Below are 20995 nucleotides of genomic sequence, written 5' to 3' on the forward strand. Positions count from 1 at the left end.
AAGAAAGGAAGAGTCACTGAGTAACGAAACCATGAATGGCATTTCTTAAATCTTTATCATGTAATGCAGTTATTGGGTGTCTGGTTTAGATCAAGCCACGTACAGGTGATGTACACACCTGTAGCTTGTAGTCTGTAGGGAAAAGGAAATAAGTAGAGATGGAATTGTCGGTTCATGCATTTGTAGTTATGCATATTTAATGTGTATTTATACATATTTACGTAGTATGCATGTGATGTGTATTTAATATTTATATGGTGAAGAGTATGCAAAAGAGGTTCAGGTGAATTACTGGTGGAGCTCTGAGGGCTGTGTGTGGGCACCAGTGGTTTGCTGATGTGGGACTACTCTGAAAGATGCTAATTTTGCTCTGTTGCTGAGCCCAAAGCATGGATTAACTGTATAAAAATAAAATTATATTTTCACTATTGGACTTCCTTTCTGCAACCCCTCAGAATGTCTTTTGTTTGGAAGAAGCCCTATCTGGACGTATCATTGTAGAGTATATCTATGTTGCCCTCGAGTCTCTTTGCTACTCCACAAGATCAGTAGGATCAAATAAGAGCCTCACATTAGAAAGAAAGAATCGTAACAGAGTGATTCCTCCAATCTTGGCCAAGCCCAGCACTGGGAGTACAGGGAACATTTGGAGAAAGATGCATTCTGATTTCATAATCCTCTGCCTGGTAGAACCCACTCGGCCCCTGAAGCCCTTTTTCTAAGACCGCCAAGAAGTGCTTTCTGGTCAGGTTTGCTATTCTCTTAGGTTGGTGATGGGATTATGGAGACAGACACTACAACCTCTTTTGCCTTTTTTTGTTAACTCCCTCTGTGTATGAGAACTACTAGCATTTGGCTGGGTGGGAATGCCCTGAGGAATACCCCTTCTTTTGGGGGGTGGGATGGTGATTTTTATTATTTTACTTAGACACTTGAATTTTTAAATTTTAAGATAATTTTGGACTACATAAGAATACTCTGTTAAAGGATATTATAAAATAATTTCACCTAATTAAGCTTTTTTTAAATTTCTTATAGTAAACTATGTACATTAATGCAATCATGGGGTACAGTGTGCTGTTTTCATATACATTTTGAAATACTCTCATCAAACTGGTTAACATAACCTTCATGTCATTTTCTTAGTTATTGGTTAAGACATTCATACTCTGCTTTTGGAAAGATTCACTTATACCCTTGTAAGATAAACCAAAGAGGTGACCCCACCAATCACCCTCCCTTCCCCCCACCTAAGTAAGCTTTTAAGAACAGATAGCCACATTGTTGGGGTTTTTTTGCTCTTATAATGGACTTTCCAGTGGTCTTCCAAATATATGAACATCCCCATAGATGCCCTTTTTTCATAGTCTCTTGGAGTCCCCTGTGGAATTTGACACATTCCTAAGTGGAATAATGGACATCTCAGGTTGGAGCTGAATGTTTGGGCCTTATACTGTATAGCCATTTCTTCACTATTCTTTGGCAAGTCTTCAGTGGCTTTTAAAGGTTGTGCATGAATATTTTGCAGTTGTCATGGGGAAATATAAAAATAAAAGCAGAAGACAGACCAATAATTGTACTTTCTTCTACATCCTCTCTGGCACAATTCTCTTAAGGATCTCAGGGAGTCAGGAGGATATGGCTCTGGCTGTCTCCAACAGGTATGGACCTGTGTGCTCTGTGTCCCAGGGGCAGGGCAGGCCTGGGACTATGCATCTTTGTGTCTTCCTATCTTGGTACAAATTGTATGGAATGAATGAATGAGTGAATGAATGCAGTAAGTGTTCCTGCAGAGAATTCTCATATATTTTTAGCCATTCATGGAATTTTCCAGCAGTCAGCTTTTAGAAGCCTGAAAATATCTCTGGTATTTATCTCTTTTAGGAATATATCAAAAACTATCTGTACCAACCACTATATTTCAGCCAATTTTTGAACATGTGATAAGAAACACACAATTCCTTGGGGGCAGAAGCTTGCTCAGGTGAAATTCTTGCAGAAATCTTTATAGCCCTGTGTCATTCACCTAATATGTAGCAAGAATGTAAATAGCTAGGTAATTTGATCTACCTTAAATACTTACTGCTGTAAACATTCTAACATAATACTGGAACAACAACAACAAAAAAATGGCCTGGGGTGATAAATGTCATTACTGTCGTTGGGTGGCTGAGTCATAGATCAAGAGAAATTTTTGAGAAAGACAGTAAGGTACAAAAATTGCTAAAGTTGAGGTGGTTAGAGATAAATAGATCTATATTTGCCATGCATGGTAATAATAGAAAAGTCTGTGCAAATGTTCTCTACTTTTATGGACTTTGCCCCAGCCAAGAGATATAGAATGTCTTAAGCTGTAGTCTTTCCTAAGTTGTTTCACTACAAAGAAACCATACTGTGTATTCAAAAGAAAATTCCAGGACTGAGTAAAAGTTACTATTTAGTAATACACCTGAGAAAGATTGCCAGCGGAATCCTGAGAAAGTATCCCAAAGCCATGTGTTTACCAAAATGCGTAATGATTCTCTTAAGTGGTAGCTATTTTCCCTAGACTCAGGTTCAGGTGTTTTCAGTGGCTGGTCACTCTTCCTCCTACTCCAGAAGTTAAGAGGACTGTGCTTTTTTTTTTTGACTTAATGACGCATATGCAAACTCTTCTCATTTTAAACTCCTGTTGGGTTAGGTGTGAGTCATGGCTCCACTTCCAGGGACAGGATGCAAGATGAGCACTAAGCCATTTGTTTTCTTCAAATCCAGCAGCTTCCGAGCCATGTCTGGTTCTTGCTGTCCAGTTCCCCTGGTACTGCCCCAGGCAGCAGGCCTAGGAGAGACTTGACTCCTTTGACCTTCGCAGCAGGTGGCTGTTAGACTTCCCTTTGGAAGCCACAATCCTGGCATCTCAAGTAGGGTCTGGGAAACTGAGTACACCACTCACTCCCATGATACAGCCACCATTTTCCCTGCCCAGAATTTCCCATGAAGCGAGCTCATGCTGAATGGCACTTATCCTTAGGAACTGCAAAGCTGGGGATACAGGTTAATACCCTGAAGATGTCCTTTTACGAATACTCCTTCAAGCTATGCAGAGACCTCAGGTTCTCTTAGGGCTGGGATCTGTTCAAAGCCAGATGAAACTAAGGAGGTACTTATTTGGTGCCCTCAAATGGACTTCCTTTGGTGATGTAAAGTTGTGTCCCTTTCCTAGGAGTGTGCTGTAGTGGGGGAGAGCCAGGAAGCCTTTCTCTCCCGGAAAACTTGTTTCTCCTGACTTGTGATCCATCAGGAAGCCTCTGAGCATCTTTAAACATAAAGTCTGGTTTCAAAGCTTTAAATTCCCTTGTTGCCACCCACTGAGTTACATATGTTTCTTAGACTTGGTTTCCATTTATATGGTATAAATAATTCCATTTAGAAATTAAGAAATTACAGTCTGCATTTTCTATGCTAATGGCTCTGTAGTAGACACCACCCCCCAAAAATATGTAAAAATTCTAAGGTCCCTGTTTAGACCCCATGTCTGTGTGACTTTCTGGTTACAAGTGGATCTAATGTACCTTGTTAGGATCCTGCCTCTATTTCCATTTGTGTGTCTGAGAAAGTATGTATAGCATACTTTATGTCTGCAAGTAAATTTGCCCATCGTTCATTATTATTCTTCTGAGCAGCTCTGTGAAGCTAGTAAATATTAATAAACAATATGTTCTGATGAATAAGCTAAGACTAAAGGATATCTTTCTCATGCTGCTTAATTTTAGGTAAGCTATCTGCACACAAATGATGAATAAACTTGAGGCACTCAGGTGAGGAAACAAAGATAACTGAGACCAGAACTAGGAAAGGAGTATATTTGAGGTCTGATTTTAAATACTATGTATCTCCCTGTCTGAGGTCTGTATTTATTTTGTGGTTTGTCTCCTAAGTAATGCCCCATCCTGTCCAGGGTCTAGGGAAACCCTGATTCACATAAGTGGAGCTGTGTGGACTGTCCCTGCCTCTTGGGTGTTAGTATGAGATGATGTTTTAAGTCTCCCCAGTATTCTGAGATCTGTGACAATAAAATATACTGACGTTCATTATAGAAGTTTGTTTGTGGCATAAAGCATATAGAAGAATGTAGTTATAAATCACCTATAATCCTAGACATGAGTGTGTTGTCATGCTGCTTTAGGTCTTTCTCATTGTTTTTTTTTTTTTTTTTTTTTTGGTTTTAAACATTACATATTGGATAATAAAAGAATGGTGCTGGGGCGGCACCTGTGGCTCAAGGAGTAGGGCACCAGCCCCAATATACCGGGGGTGATGGGTTCAAGCCCAGCCCCCACCAAAAACTGCAAAAAAAAAAAAGAATGGTGCTATACATACAATCTTGTAGAATGGTTTTCCCCCCAACCAACCATAGTGTTTTATATAAATGAAAAAAAATGTAAATCACACAGTGGACCACTAGGCTTCCTGTTAACACCTGTTGTACTTATAAAATAATTCCCTTTCAGAGAAATGCATGTAGTCCAGCTGTGCATTAGTAGGTACAGCTTGCACCTTCTCTGAGGGCTGTGCACAGACTGCAGTAATGTCTATCTCGTGTGCCCAGAGATTGTCATCGAGGAACAGCAGGGTAGATAACCCTGCACTCCGTTGTAAGCCTCAAGAAGTCCTTTTACTTTTTAAAAATATTGCTTGCTCCCCATGCTCAGTCTTTAAGACAGGATTTTTGATGTTAAAAGGATACAATTTATTTAAAAGCAAATGAAAAATAAGCTATAATTCCATTTACTTAGAGATATCTGCCATTTCACACTTATGTTGTTCTTGGTTTTCTTTTCCAAATGCAGATATGTATGTTTATTCATTTTTGTAACGTTGGGGTCAGACTGAACACACTTTATAGTTTATAGCTTCTTTTTTCCCCATTTAGCCCCTATTCCTCCCCTAGATCTAGGAGTTCCTTTTTCAGAGGAGCCCTCCTTGCTGTTCCAGGCCAGGTCTGCCTCTTAATGCCTCTGCACCACACCCCCTGCTTACCCTCAGTGCACCAGCCACATCCCAGCTCCCAGACAGAAGCCCATGAGGCATGGGAACCCATTGGTTTTGCTCCTGAATGCAGGAGGACCTAAACCTGAAGGCCCAAAATAGCTGCTCACTAAATGTTTGTTGAATAAATGGAAATCAAGTGTATTTTTCTGGGTATTTGCTATTTTTTGAAAAATAATTTTACCAACTACCTAGTATACCTTTGTCTTACTTATTAAATTTCTTTAATAAGTAATCTCCTATTGTTGGAATCCACATTGTTGCTTAAGATTTTGCTATTCTAAACACACGCTAAATGTTCTTATACACGGATCTCTGCCTATGTCTCTAATTATTCTTATGGATAGATTGCTGAAAGTAAAAGTACCAAGATGAGGAATTAACTTGCATTCTAATTTTAAATAGCCCATTTGTCTAAATGTTAGCAGGGCCTAAGATCTAGAATAAATTACACTGGATATGTCTGAAGAAAGTAGGAGTCACCCTTCATGGTTGATTTCAGAGAGTCCCAGTGGGCCTTTGGGGCCCACCCTCTGTCTGGCGTATGAATCCACTCTACAGCAGTGCCCATCAAGGGTTAGCTTGGTGATGTATCTGAGAAGAATTTTTCTTTCTTTGTTTGTTCGATCCACAAATGTTCACTGAGTGTCTGCATGGACCTGGCACAAGGAGTCATGAGACTCATTTTGAGGATCACTGGCTTAGCGGCATTTGGGCTCAGCTATGTGACTGAGTGACCAACCATGTGCTTTCAGGTCTTCCATCAGATTGTGACCTTTGTGCATCTTGAATCTGCCCTTCTTCTGTGTCCTTGGCACCATCTTGAGGTCCAAATTTGAGTATTGCCAACTGGTAAATCTGCCACATTTCACCATGAGAGGAGTTTTGCATACTCCCTCCTGTTCAGGAACTCAGGTGCCCCTTTCCAGCCCTAGCTGCACCCCATTACCCCCTCTGCTTGAGCCCCACATGCCCCTCCTTTGCTCTTGGGGCCAGAAGGCCCCACAAAGCTAGGCCTTCCTGCCACGCATGTGTATTAGGCACAGTGTGAGAGGCATATCATCAGTGTTAGAGACTTTTTGCCAAGGCACAGAACATGTTTGAAATGGCGCAAAGAAATTAAAATGGGAAGAAATTACAGCATGAGTGAGTTTATCCCTTTCAAGATAATCTTATTTAATAACCAAAAAACTCACAAAGATGTGCATTTCAGCCAGCTACAAAGGCAGCGTGGCGGGTTATATATTGTGGTAATTACATGTTTGGGGTTTCATTCCTTCTTTAAACTAGATTTCTATTATTTTAGAAAATCAACCATTATAGAAAAAGACTATTCATTTATTTCATTGCTGGGTGGTTCATATACTGTAAAAATAGGTCAAGAACAGTAATCGAAATTGACTGCTGATAAATAATTAAAGCTAATGGAATTTTCTCAAACCTGTGAACTAAAATCTTTGAGAAACTGCCAGGACATACTGTCTGCTGTTGTATAGAAAGATATTTTTTATTTAATACTTCAGTTTAAATGCCATTTAAAATTACCCTTTTCTATCATCGAGATGGGAAGGAGTACATGTTCGTCTAAGAAAGTAACCAAAAGTGTGATGCACCATTGATAGCCACATGATTCATCTTTAGGTGATAAGATGGGAAGTGAAAGTTTCAGCGTTCTGGAACAAAGAGGGACCTCATTTTCTGCTGAGCTATTTTTTAAGTTGAGCTCTACACTTGATACATAATATATATTGTCTTGTTTTAAAAATTTCCATACCTGCTCTGAGCTCTCGTGTACATTGATAAGAAGGAATTGCAGCAATATTAAACATCATCCAGGGAAATAAATACTAAGAACAATTTTTCTTTCATAGACGATTACAGTTCTCTCATTGGTACTACCAAAACCTTATAAAATCACATGGGACAAATAATGACATAAAAGTCATTATTAGAAGAGATAGTTTATCAATAAGAAAGCAGACTATTGATTATAGTCAGTAAGACTAGCCTCAAATACTATGCACCATATGGGTTTTTCGTATTAATAAGAATTATTCAGCCATCAGAGTATTTTAGAATCCTAAAAACATCAGAACAAAGAATCAGCATCCAGATGCTTTTGAGCAATATGTCTTCAGTATTTTGGCTTTAAATATAGCAAAGGAGTTATCTTTTCATTTTAGTCTGGTGAAATATCTTGATTGAAAAAAATCACCAAGGGCAGTACCTGTGGCTCAGTGGGTAGGGCACCGGCCCCATATACCAAGGGTGGCGGGTTCGAGCCTGGCCCCAGCCAGACTGCAACAACAAAAAAAATAGCCGGGCATTGTGGTGGGCACCTGTAGTCCTAGCTACTCAGAAGGCTGAGGCAAGAGAATCACCTAAGCCCAAGAGCTGGACGCTGCTGTGAGCTATGAAGCTACAGCACTCTACCAAGGGCGACAAAATGAGACTCTTTCTCTAAAAAAAAGAAAAAAGTCACGAAATTTGTTATTACTTATTTGAGAGGTAGTTTTGTTAACTTGCTGTTCTTATGCCTAATCTACTTTGTATTTGCTCTGTTTTCTTATATTTATAAACAGTGCACTCAATTTCCAAATTCAAATTTTTTTGCATTTTTCTTTTAAAAATACTCAAATTGCCCCTCTCTAGCATCTGTATAAATGTATATGTATAAAATCACATCGGACAAACAGAATTGGAGTATTTGTGTTCTGCATTTTTAAAGATTTTTAGAATTCTTTATTTGGGGGTATCCCAGATAGCTATGCAAACATACTGGGTATTTTCAGTGGCTGTAAATATTCAGTATTTTCAGAATCTCAGCTCTTTCTTGTCTAGAACTTTATTCCAGCAAGAGCAAGGTTTTTTCAGGTACTCCCTGCATAGTGTGAATCATGGCAGTAGATGGCATTGGAGACACCAGGACAGTTAACAGAAGTCCACTGTCCAGAAGAGGGGGACATGAGATCCTGGAGCAGCCCCAGGCAGGAAGGCTTTGCTGAGCAGGCTGCCCGGGAATGGTCTAGAGAGGAGACAAGGTGGCCGGGGGTGGGGGGTAACTGTTAATAGCAGTACTGTTCCCCTGAACATCAGCGTTCCCTACATAGTACTTGAAAACTCCCGGTCCTGTCAGGAAGCACTTTTCTGATGGTGAGGACTGTCCCAAGAGGGGCAGGGCAGCCAAGATGCTGTAGAGGTCACTGCCAGAGGACCCTATGGTTTCAGGTGAACTGATGAAGATGGCAATTTTAGTTCCCTGGTTCCCAGCTTGTAAGTGCAGGGAGGCCATCCCTCACTCACACTTGTGGTTCTCTCTTTGCCTATTCTGTGTGATTGGTCAGCTGAAGACTTTGTATGTCTCAGAGTGAAATAATGGTTTTTAAAAGCATCTTATATTTCAGACATGCACAGATGGGGTAAATAGTGCCACAAGTCCCTGCATCTCATCATCCATCTATAACAGCTATCAACACTTTTGTCTCACCCATTACCCCTCCTCTGTAAATCAGTTTGAAGCAAAAATCATATTTTACCCATAAATATTTTAGTATGTATCTCAAAAAGACAAAGACCCTTTTTAAAAACATAAGTGTAATACCTACTTAAAATACAGGCTACTATAGTTTTTTTGCTTTTTGGGGGGGTTTAAGAAAAAGACTTAATATTTCAACTTTGTTTCCTTTTGTGTACCATATTTGGTCAGTTACAATTATGTGCTTTATGATCTTGGTAATCAGGGTGATGTTATAATGAGCAACATCAGAATTGAAAAAGCAACATTTTTTCACAATATAGTGTAACATAGTGGTATACTTTGCCTTTGGTATCAGATTTAATGAAATTTGCTATATTAATAATTATCTTTGAAGATACACCTAAAACATTTTCAAGTCAGAGTTTTCTTGCTTTTAGGTCTGAGTAACAAGAAGGTTGAGGATCAGTAAACTCATTTGGATATCATATTTCTAGTCCTGGGTGGATGTGTGACATGTCTCCTCCTTAGGCCTGAGCATTTCCTAGGGTTTTAAGTACTGGTCGGTCTTACACAGAAGTTGCCCCCAAAATGTATACACATACATACTGATAACAAGAGACAGGATGAATACAAGGCATGTTGAGCACCTCTTGTAATTGCAGAGGTCAAACATGACTTGAGTATTGCACTTTTAATATAGTTTTTTCCTTTCTTAAAATGTGTATACTTTTTTTTGTACCCTCACTGTTTTTGCCCAGCCCCTATAGGGGTTGAGGGTTAAACCCCATTCGACCCTTCGCCACCCAAACACAATGAAGAAAATGGGACTTGAGACCAGGGGAGAAAGAAGGGAGCTGAGCACTCTGGGCTGGAACAGGTCTCAAACAGAAGATGACAACTGAACAGGCCAAGTCAGTGCTGCTGATGCCACAGGGCTAGGTCCCTAACAGTTCCTGCTTCTAGTGCGTGGAGTTGTTGGTGACTTTTTGGGAGTCTGGTGTTTCAGAAGTGACCCAGTTCAGCCCTCTCAGCTGTCCTTACCCTGTCACCAGTGCTTTTGGAAAGACTGTGTTGTTACCAAAAAGGAAAGGTCTCCACTCCTGAGCTGTCACCATAGAGGATGGATGCAGTGCCACCAAGAGATGTGGAGAGTTGTAAGTATGGTCACTTGTTCCTGAAAAATGCATCTAAGTTACTGTGGAGTAAAAGTGCACAGAGCACAATAACATCTGGAAAAATATGGACTATCAAACATTTTAAAAATAGAGATTATTTTGTTCATGCTCGTGTCTGAGCTCTTCTCCTCAAGCTGGCTGTCCTTACAGTGTAGATGGCATCCTGGAGGCACTGTCTCCTGAATACAGAGGCAGACCTCATTGAGGCAATTCTGTGTGTCTGTCACCAGTTTTGAATCCCTGTCATGTGACAACACCCCCCCCCCCCCCCCCCCGCACTCTACACTGGCTTAATGTTTGAGTAGGGGACATCACAGGGGGTTGGCAGCACAAAGCCCAAAGAGAGGGTCCCAGGAGTGTGTGTCTTGTAGCTACCTTCTAGGTGCCACTGTGTGACGGTTTTGTTTTTGTCTCTGTTTTTCTTTTAAATCTGAATAGTTTTCTCTAGCACTTGTCATTACCTAAAAAATTCCTCAGTAGCATTCTGCTGTTCAGTTTTCTAATGTAAAAAGTGTGTTGTGAATCAGAGGTTTGGAGACGAATGAAAATCCTTTCCACACAGAAGCATCTCTGCGTAGACATTACTTATTATTTGCTGTGTACTCAAAGGAGAAAAGGTGGAAGTGGGCTATTTTGGTTTTTGAAGGACATCACTTTCTATGGTTTAAAATGTTTGGTTTTTTTCTCACAGGGGGTATAGGATGAAAGAAAATTGAAAACAACACTGAAAAACCTACAACCGAATTAAATGTATAACCCTAAGTTATTGTTAAATTTTAAACATATATTCATTACCTAATTATCATTCATTTCTATGTAGTTTTGATCGGCCCGAACCCCACTTTCTTCAGCCTGCAATTGTAGAAAAGGGTACATGGGTATATGTGAGGAACACAAGTGGCAGAGTCTGCGGTTTCTTGTTCTGTCCAGACAGCAAAGGGCACTCTGTTCTAAAAAGATAATAAATCATATCATGTCCTTGCCAGCCAACAACAGAGGGTCCCGTGGGTCAGAATTGAGCATCTTTTTATCTGTCTCCTTAGTTTAGTATAAAACTGAATAATATTTGCAGGCAGCAGAATTGGATAAGGAATTTCTCAAACTGCCAAAAATGAAATTAGAATGAGTGATTTTTGGCTGGCGACTAGAAGTACATATGTATCAGTTTGTGTATGACGCGTGTGAACATACAGTGCTTTTTTCATCTTCAACTATCTTTAAATATGTATGTGTGTATAAACAGACTTCCAACTTTAATATCCAAAAGGTTATTTTAGTAGGTCTGTTATGAGACATGAATAGGCTCAAGTAAGTGATTTTTAAAAGATAGCAGGTTGGTTAAGAGGACTTTGCTTTATTTAAGGACACTATGAGAGGCATAGTTCTTCTGCCTTCCTGAAATTCTGTAATAGAATATATTATGGAAATAATTTTACCAACTCATATACTTCTCAGAGCTGGTGTTTTCATGAGGCTGGCCCTGTGCCAGGTTGGTGGGGGTACAGGGAGCCCATGGACGTGCCTAATGGGTGACACTGGGGCTCCTGGCCTGGCACCTGCACCTGAGGCCCCTGAATTCTTCCATCACGCTCTCTTCCTTTTCTTTGCTGTGCTCTCACATCCCTCGGCCCTTCCCCATTCCCTGACTCCACCCAGTTTCCTCTAAGTTTAGGCCCTTTATAAGCATAACACACACACCCCAGCTCCCACCCCGTTAGGGTGGCCACTGTGTGTTGTTGCTATGCCCACACCTGACTGAGGAGGTTGAATCCTTTACAAAATCACAATGTGGCATGGGTCTTGGAGAGGGCATTGGGTTCACAGCCCATCTCTTCCAGCCGTGTGACTTTGAATAGATTTCCTTCGCTTTCTGAGCTCCAGGTATCCTCTGTAACATATCAGTATGAGTACCTTCTTTGTTGACATGCAGCGGGCACTCAGTACATAGTAACTACAGTTAATGCCTCAGATTCTCTCCCCTCATTGCCCCCCAGACCTTGTCTGCCAGCTTCCCTTTCCTACCCCGGGACTGTTGAGTTCTCACAAGGTCCTGTGCACTCACTCTCACCGTTGGTTTCCATCCCACACCTCTCCCCAAGCTGCTCTCAGCATTCAAAAGGACTCATTGCTGCTAAATCCAGTAGCGTTTCCTTCATCCTGCCTCCTGACGCTCTCTCCTTTGTTGGCCCTGGCATCTTTAGGTTTTGCTTTTGCTTCTGAGAGTGGGGCTCACCCTCTCCCAGAAGGTGATTTGTGAATGTGTCTTCAGCATTGAGCCACCTAGTATGGACACTTGACGTGTAGACAAGGATGTGCTGAGGTGTGCAGTGCAACCCAGATTTCAAACACTTGATACTAAAAAAGTAATGTAAAATGCCTTACTAATAATTTTTATGTTGGTTGTGTGTAAAAGGGTAAGATTTGGGATATATTGGGTAAATGAAATTAAAATTCATTTTAGATTGGGCATGGTGGCTCACGCCTGAAATCCTAGCTTTCTGGGAGGCCCAGGTGGGTGGATTGCTAGAGCTCAAGAGTTCAAGACCAGCCTGAGTAAGAATGAGACCCCCATCTCTACTAAAAATAGAAAAATTAGCTGGGCATGGTGGCACTATAGTCCTAGCTGCTTGGGAGGCTGAAGCAAGAGGATTGCTCAAGCCCAAGAGTTTGCAGCTCCTATGAGCTAAGATGATGCCACAGCACTCTTCCCAGGGCAACAGAGGGAGACTCTGTCTCAAAAAAAAAAAAAAATTAGTTTCATCTGTTTCTTATTAGTTTTTCTTAATACAGCTGTTAGAACAATTTAAGTTACCTCTGTGGCTGGCATGATTGATGTTTTTGTTAGACAGAGCTGTCTTAGAACATGGCACCCAGCCTCAAGGGCTGTCTCCTACTTGCAGGTTCTTGACACACTTTGAGAGACTATTCATCCACTGTTTCATTTATTCCCTTATGGGTCCATTCTTTGTCTTTTGAGTCCCCTGTGTGCCAGGCCCCATGATAGGCATGGAGGTGATTGATAGATGCAGCCCCAGGCCATGCTCATGCTCATGCTCCTGACAGCAGTTTCACATAGATGGCTCCAGTTGGTCTTTCAGAACCAACCTGCAGGCCATACCTGCAGCCCTCTACCTGCACAGGGTGGTGATTGGGCTACCATAGGGTGGGGTTGGCAGGAAGGGCTTTAGGTGGTCCCTCTGGGAAAAGGAGCTGGGGTCCCGTGTAGAATGGACCAGCAGCCCTCATATAGAAAGGGATGGGCCAACAGCTCTCCTAGAGAAGGAACAAGGACATACTGCTGGTTGTAACTACACCTGAGTTTATAGAGCCCTGAGTAGGACATGCAGGCCTGGGTGCTTCTAGTGCTACAGTCCCCAATTCAGGAAATGTTGAAAGTCTTAGGGGTTGAGGCCGGGTGTAGTGGCTCACACCTATAATCCTAGCACTTTGAGAGGCCAAGGCGGGCGGATTGCATGAGCTCACACTTTCCAGACCAGCCTAAGCAAGAGCAAGATCCCATCTCTAAAAATAGCTGAGCGTTATGGCAGGTGCCTATAGTCCCAGCTACTTGGGAGGCTGAGGCAAGAGAATCATTTGAGCCCAAGAGTTTGAGGTTGCTGTGAGCTATGATGTGACAGTACTCTACTGAGTGTGGCAAAGTGAGGGTCTATCAGTTGTTACCAGCCCGAGGCCCAGCCCAGGGGTACTCTGTATCCAGGTGGGGGGCAGGAGCAGCCTTCCTGTATTGATGTAGGGGCTCTAGCACTGTTCTCTGCACAGCAGGGTACCTGTCCCAAAGCCCAAGAAGGAGCTACCATTTTTTACTGACAATTAGAAGACAAATATCCTATTGAGGTTATTTTCTTTGTTTTTTTACATCTTATTTTAAAAAATAAGATTAATGTGAGTTTGCAGTGTCTTCCAATTTGAGAGATAAAGTTCACTACATGGTCCGTTTCTTAAAACAGACAATTCTGTGTGCACTGAGCATGTATGTATTTTGTCAACACCAGCAGGGTGCAAGCAGGTTTATCTCTTCTTCAGCTACACTGGTGCTGGCCTCTGCACCCTGCTGGTTAGTGAGAAGGCTGGATAATACAGCACACCTCATTAGCAAGTTCCCTTTATACAAAGTCAGCCTTATTGGAAAACAAACAGCAAACAAACCCCAGCCATCATCTTGTGTTTGCAGTTTGTCACAAAAGTACCTTGGCATGATCATCCTGTCTCTTTGTCCTTGCCTAGGGGAGGGAGAATGGGCCCACCCTCCAAGAGCTTCTGGAAGGCTCTGCCCTGACCTCCCCTGTTCCACACCCCTGTGCTGCCCACATTCTGGCAAAGCGTGGCTTATTCTTCATGATTAAAATGTAGGCTTTTGGCCAGGCAGTGGGTTATGCCTATAATCCTAGCACACTGGGAAGCCAAAACAGGAGGTTTGCGTGAGTTCAGGAGTTTGAGACCAGCTTGAGCAAGAGTGAGACCCATCTCTACTAAAAATAGAAAATTAAGCTGAGCTTGGTGGTATGCACCTGTAGTCCCTTCCTAACCACTTAGGAAGTTTATACAGGAAGATCACTTGAGTTCAGGAGTTTGAAGTTGCTGTGAGCTTTGAGGCTGACACTGTACTCTAGCTGTGGGAGACAGAACAAGACTCTGTCTCCAAAAAAAAAAAAAAAGGAGGCTTTCCTGTTGACCTTGGGTAGGCTCATACAGGAATGTTTCTTCCATCATTCTTTGCCCTTTCCATCCTCTTTTCCCTCATTTCCCTTCTAGTGTTGTGTCTTGTCCTCTATCTTTCTGAAAAGTGCAGTGGGTGAAACAAGGTAGTATGTTGGTTTCCCATTGCTGCTGTAGCAAATTTCCATGGGTTTAGAGACTTAAAACAACAGAAATCTGTCATCTGATAGCAAGCGCTAGAAGTCAGGAATCTGAGAATAGGATTTGTTGGGCTAAAATCAAAGTGTCAGCCAGGTTATATTCCTGTTAGAAGCTCTTAGAGGAGGATGGTTCCTTCTCTTTCCCAGTGTCTGAGGCTGCCTGTGTTCCTATATCATTTCTGACCTCTGCTTCTATTCTCAAATCTCCTTCTCTGACTCTGACCCTGACCCTGATGCTTCCCTTTTGTAAGGACTACCTCGTTACATTGGCCCACCTGGTTAATCCGGGATAATCTCCCGACTCAGGATCCCTAACATAATCACATTTGCAGAGGCTTTTTACTATATAACCTAATGTGGTCACAGGTTCCAGGGATTAGGACATCGACATCTTTGGGAGAACCATTATTGTGCCTACTACAGATAGCTTTATTTATTTAAGAAGAGATTGGTAAAGAGTTTGATTGTTTTTTGTCATTAAACTTGTCACAAAAATACAGAAAATCTTCCAGTGTAGGACCAAAGAGCATTGGCATCTCCAGATAGGTAGTTACCATTGTGTTTAAGATCCTTTAGAAAAATGTATAATTAAAGGGAAGTTATAAGCTTCTTGACTACCTGTTCTTGCTGGGTTACAACACGAAATAATGCGGGCTGGTTATGTTTGACAAAAGGCTTATGGTCCAGGCCTGACCAATAGGTAACTTGGTGGTGCTGGAAAGGTTCATTATCTGTGCTGTCCCAAGCAGTAGCTTCCAGCTTTGTGAAGCTACTGAGTCCTTGAAATATGGCCAGTGTAACCAAATTTTCAACTGTATTTAATTTTAATTAATTTACACTTACGTACAGACAGCCACATGTGCCAATGGCCACAGTATTGGATGGCACAGGGTAGAATGAGATTTCCTTATTTTGGACCTCTAGATAGACTGTAGGAAGGCCCTGAAGAAACAGTTGGCAAAGGTTTATCCTTGCGGGGGAAGGTCAGTAGCTTTCCTCAGACTGCTAGAAGGTTTCATGGCTCCAAAAAGTTCAGGTTCAAAACAAGAAGAGCACTGACTTGCACAAAATGCCCAAAGCCATTCTCCCTAAGAGAATGGGTCTTCGGGGGCCTTAAGTGAGGTGACTAGGCCGGATTTCGGGAGCTTAGGATGGAAGGGGCTTTGATTTAGGTCTATGGCTAAATACAAAATGCTATTGGTCAGTCTGTTGCCAAAGAGCCTGTGTGCACACACTGTTGACCAGGACAGCTCACCATGGGGCCTGGAGTTCTCTTCCCATCCATCAGCCCAGTGCCAGAGAACACTGCCTGCTGTTGTGCCCAGGAATATTAGTCAGGAATATAGTATTATTGAGCATTCTCCAGTGCCAGGAACTGTGTAACCCACTTTCATCACACTTTTATTCCTTTTCCTTACCAGGAAGATAGGATTATCCTAAAGCACATTAGAGATGGAGACAGAGGCTCAGGAGGGAGGTGACTATGTCCCCACACCTAAGAGTGGCTAAGCCAGAATTCAGAATCAGGGTCTTCTGCTGTGCCCACTGCCTCCTGTATTCTGACCCCTCCAAAAAATAAAAAATAAAAGAACTTTCATCCAGCTCCGACTCCTCCATATTTTGATCCAGGAGCTCTGGAAAGGAGACTGGACAGTCATTTGCTCAGTAGCATTTGAGCAGCTGTTCTTGAGGTGTGGAGCCCTGCACAGAGACAGGCATACTGAGGACAGAGCACTGTAGCCCTGTCCTGTTTGAACCTGTGAGAGTTCTATCTTCCAAGCTCCCATGCCATATCCCCTGTAAAACTGCTCATCTCTTCATCTGAATTAATCATTCCTCTTAGGTTCTCCTGTAGCACTAGGCTCATTTTTCTGAAATAACAACTCTGGTGTCCTCTCATATTATAGTTTGCTGGATAAAAGCTCTACCAACACTAGTCAGTTTCAGTTGGGTGTGCACTTCAGGGCTAGCTTGGGAACTTAAACAATTTTTATAGATGCCCAGGCCTTGTCCTAGATCTATTAAATCTGGCACATAGACAATGCTTAGAGAAGTAGCTTGTAGCCTAGACTCTCAGTAAAGACAAAGTTGCCATATTTGTGTCTTTTTGAAGTACAGTAGAACCTCTGTAAGTTGACCACCGAAGGGACTATAACAAACTGGTCAATATGTGGAAGTGGTCAGTTAGTGGCCTATTAGTAACTAGGCCTACTGTACTGCTATGTACATGTGCTGCATGTCCAGCTTATGCAACTTAGGTCAACTTAAGGAGTGGTCAGTATAGGGAGGTGGTCAACTTTGGAGTTTCTACTGTGTTTAAAGCACTTTCTCAGTTACTTCATTTTAAATAAAATTCTCTCAAGGAGATCACACATACATACATACCTACAGGATGTCTCAGTGTTACGAAATGGGTACTGATAGCTTGGTGTAAAATTTCCGGTGACTTTATCAAACATGGATTCTAAACAGGCCATATCTCCCATAAAAAGTTCACAAAAATAGCAGCTAAAATTCAGCACAGTGGCCCAAATCCATTTTTTATAGAAACAATCAAACCTACATTATGTTTTATTTTATTCTAAGCAAATTATCTCACTTAGGTGACATCAGCAAAATCTTTAGTATAGGACTTTCAAAATGGGGCCTATATTACCAGGACTTAGTAGAAATAAGGCCTAGTTGTGTTCTTCAGCAAGTTAGTTGACATCCTGGAATGTCCCCAGTATCATTTATGTTTTTGGGACTGGAGGAGCAGGAGAGGACCAGGGCTGCTGTATAGGGTGATCAGCAATGAATATGCAACTGCTTTTAGGAGGCCTTAACCAATGTTTCCCTTCTTTTTCCTTCTCAAATGGCTGTTTCCTGACCCACCCTCTTGCTCCAGGATTTGCGCAAGCAGGTAGCACCACTGCTGAAGAGCTTCCAGGGGGAGGTAAGCTTTTATGTTTATTTTATATCCTGAGCCACCCTTGGTAGTTAATTGGTCATTTTTTTAATTCTTTTATTCACATCAAATAAATGCCATGTGCAGAAGGCCCTCACGCAGATGGAGCCTTCACAGCTGCTCTGACCCAGCATCATGCAACTCTTGGGCTCTGTAATGTGAATTTTCTACTGGATCCTCAAATAAAGCCTTCCTACAAAGGGAAGCTATATTTGGAATATAAAAAGGTGTATTAGATTGAGAGGTAAAGCACCCATGTGCTTGTACTTCCCACAGTTGACTGAATCTGTTCAGACCACGGCCTGTGGGAACCCAAGGACTTCTTCCAGGGAGCCACAGTGTTTGCCAGCTGGCCTGGGAATGCCACTACTCAGAGGTGAAGGGCTGAACGGGCTTTCATGGAGATAGGCAGCAGGAGAGGACTGTCACTTGATCTAAGGCTTGAAATGCAGCATCAGGCAGAAGCCACAAGGAACAAATTTGGGCTCAGTATAAGGAAATGATTTCTAACAAATCCTTCCAGGGAGGTATAGAGCCTCTGGCAGACAGCACATGGGCAGCAAGTCACCTGGGACGTCTGTCCAGGCTATTCATTAGAAAGAACAGCACCCACGTGGGTAATGCGGGTCACAGTCCATGACACTCCTTGCCAATTCTTTTTGTAGAGAGATTCAGTGAAATTTAGAAAGCCAGATATTTCATTAATGTTGTGGAATTATTCATAATCACCTCTTTAGCGTCTCTCATTGGAAAAGTAGAAGTAGGAATAATTCCAGGCTGGCGAGGAGAAGGAGCAAGATTTTTCCAAAGCCCCTGAAAGTGCACGTATTGGTACGGTCTTGGGAATTTTATTTTCTTACAACTACCCAAGTCACACGGGAAGGTGCAGGCTTAGAGGAAGTGAGACATGGAAGGTTCCACCTGGAATGCAAGTGACGTGAAGTGGTATCTTACATGGGCACAGGTCCGGGAGGGGTGGATACCTGAACCCAGAGCTTACGGAGGAAGTGGTATGGCTGCCATCAGCAGATTCCTCAGCAGACACATGTTAGCAGGGTCAGGGGAGAAAGGAGGTGAGTTAGGAGAGGCCAGAAGAGAAGATTTCAGGATAATTAAGGGACCCATCTGGAAAGAAGAATGTGGCAGTGGGATACTCTGTGTCCTGAGCGTACAAAGGCACGGGTGGATGCCTGAATCCAGGTCTTCCATGGACTGACGAGTCATTTCCTCACCATGGTATCTCCAAACTCTCGCATTAGGAGTGAAACCATTTGCCTTATACCTACCCACGTTTGATCTTACTTGTTTTGTTACCTGTTCATTAACTTTGAGAAACCCACTGGCTTAGTATTTTGCTAGCTAAAAGAGTTTAATGTACATCTTGTGTGTTGGCTTATTTTTCTTTCTTTTTGAAAAATTTCAAAGCTACAGAAAAGTAGGGGTTCGGTGCCTGTGGCTCAAGCGGCTAAGATGCCAGCCACATACACCTAAGGTGGTGGGTTTGAATCCAGCCCAGGCCTGCCAAACAACAACGGTTGCAACCAAAAAATGGCCTGTGGTCCCAGCTACTTGGGAGGCTGAGGCAGGAGACTCGCTTGAGCCCAGGAGTTGGAAGTTGGTGTGAGCTGCGATGCCACGGCCCTCTACCCAGGGGGACAGCTTGAGGCTCTGTCTCAAGGAAAAAAAAAAAAAGAAAAGTAGAAAGGTTGGTACAGCGAGCACCTATACACTCTTTACCCTGATACTTGTTAACATTTTGCCTCAAATTCCCCACTCCTTTTGCTCAATATTTTTTTTGCTGAATATTTAAAAGCAAGTTCCAAACCACAAATGTCATGCCAAGGAAAATTAACAGTAATTCTCAGCTTATCTAACATTAGGTCTAAAATCAGATTTTCCCAATTATCCCCAAAATGTTTCTTTTTAACTGCCCTCTCCCCAGGGGGAGTCCAATCAGGCTTACACATTGCATTTGGAGATACATATCTTGCATTTATTTTAGTGTAGAACACCTTTCATTCCCCCTTACCTTTGTTATTATTTTTTTTGAAGGATCTAAGCTAGTTATCTTATAGGTCAACCCATATCCTCAGTAGGGTAATGGGTTTTGTTCGGGATATATTAAATTGGAAACATCTAAAAAACATCTAGGCTTCCTATTTGCCTATTTTTTAAAGGCTATTAGAAAGATTAATTTTTTAGCACCATTAATTTTTATCAAGCCTCTGCTACTTGCTTTATTTTTAAAATAAATTATATTGTTTATATTTAAGGTATATGACATGATATTATGGAAGCAAATTAACATATCCTCATCTCACGTAATCTCTTATAGTTTCCTTTTTTGTGTATGGGGCAAGAACAGGTAAAAATCTCACTTAGCAGAAATCCCTAATGCCCTGCAGTTTACTGTAGTCTTCATGCTATACCTTGGATCTCTAGATGTGTTAATCCTACATGCCTGAAAGTTTGTATCCTCTGACTTACATGTTCCTATTTCCTCCTTCTTCCCCAAATACTGTATTTATGTTAAATAATTTGTGTGATCTGGTAAGCTGGCTTTAGTTACAAGGGATGAGGTCCCACTTGCTTCTGAAGGATGAACTTACATGGCAGAACATGACAGTGAGGGGAATGCATGTGCAGGCTCGGTTTTCCCACAGACCCAGAGGGGCAGCATGTTCTGGGCTAACATGGGGCAAGATCTGATGGCTTGGTTGTTTGTAGAGCTGTTATATCTAATCAGAGGCTCTTTATCCCTCCTCAGCATCTGCCAAGTGTGATTTCATTTATTGGATGTATTCTTTGAGCTTGTCCCAAGGTACATCAAATCCTTCTGCAAAACTGTGCCGTGTTAGTGAAGGCATCTTCCTTGCTCCAGAATTTATATATAGATTATTTCCTTCTTTGATTCCCCCCCAAAGAAAAAAACAACAAAAGATGTTTGTCAGATGGTAAGAAATTCATGTAGGACTTTAGGGTTCCTACAAGAACATGTATTGTAGCATGTTATGTTGTAGAAAAACATTAATCTGGGCTGGGCATCCCTTAATGTCTTCAGTGGTTTCCCAGTACAAGTCCAGACCTTCCCTCCTATGATCTGTGAGATCAAATGTGGTCTGATAACTGTTTAGACCCCCCTCACCATCTGTCTCTAATCACTGAATTTCTGCAAGCCCTCATGAATGTTCTGCCTACCAGCCTCTGCACAAGCTGACTTGCTTCCTGAAGCACTCCTACCCTCCTTCTACTTTTCCCTGGCTTACAATATTTTAAATTTCTTAATCAAAGAAATTGAAATCAAGAATGATTTTCCCTCTCCATCAAATGATAGGCTAGGTTCCCTCTACCATGTACTCTGTTGCACCCTGCACTGCTTGTGACAGTGTTTGTCACAGTGCCTGAGAGCCACTCATTACTCTGTATTCCTGATGTCAAGCCAGCCACTATGTCTTGCCCTCCTAGCATCTGTTACAGTTCTTAGAACTGA

The 20995-nt window shown here is 41.9% G+C and overlaps 1 protein-coding gene across 4 annotated transcripts in view; it reads left to right on the forward strand.

Annotated features, from left to right (window-relative positions):
* Window positions 1-20995, forward strand: part of CUX1 (cut like homeobox 1) — a 372158-nt gene that overhangs the window by 153043 nt on the left and 198120 nt on the right. For all 4 annotated transcript variants that reach the window (XM_023515709.1, XM_023515710.1, XM_023515707.1 and 1 more), the window contains exon 3: window positions 17446-17493. In XM_023515709.1, coding sequence (XP_023371477.1) covers window positions 17446-17493 — 48 coding nt within the window. The remainder of the gene's footprint in view (window positions 1-17445; window positions 17494-20995) is intronic.

The sequence above is a fragment of the Otolemur garnettii genome, unplaced genomic scaffold, assembly GCF_000181295.1.
Source record: "Otolemur garnettii isolate 467f Iridium unplaced genomic scaffold, OtoGar3 scaffold00077, whole genome shotgun sequence".
Lineage (NCBI taxonomy): Eukaryota > Metazoa > Chordata > Mammalia > Primates > Galagidae > Otolemur > Otolemur garnettii.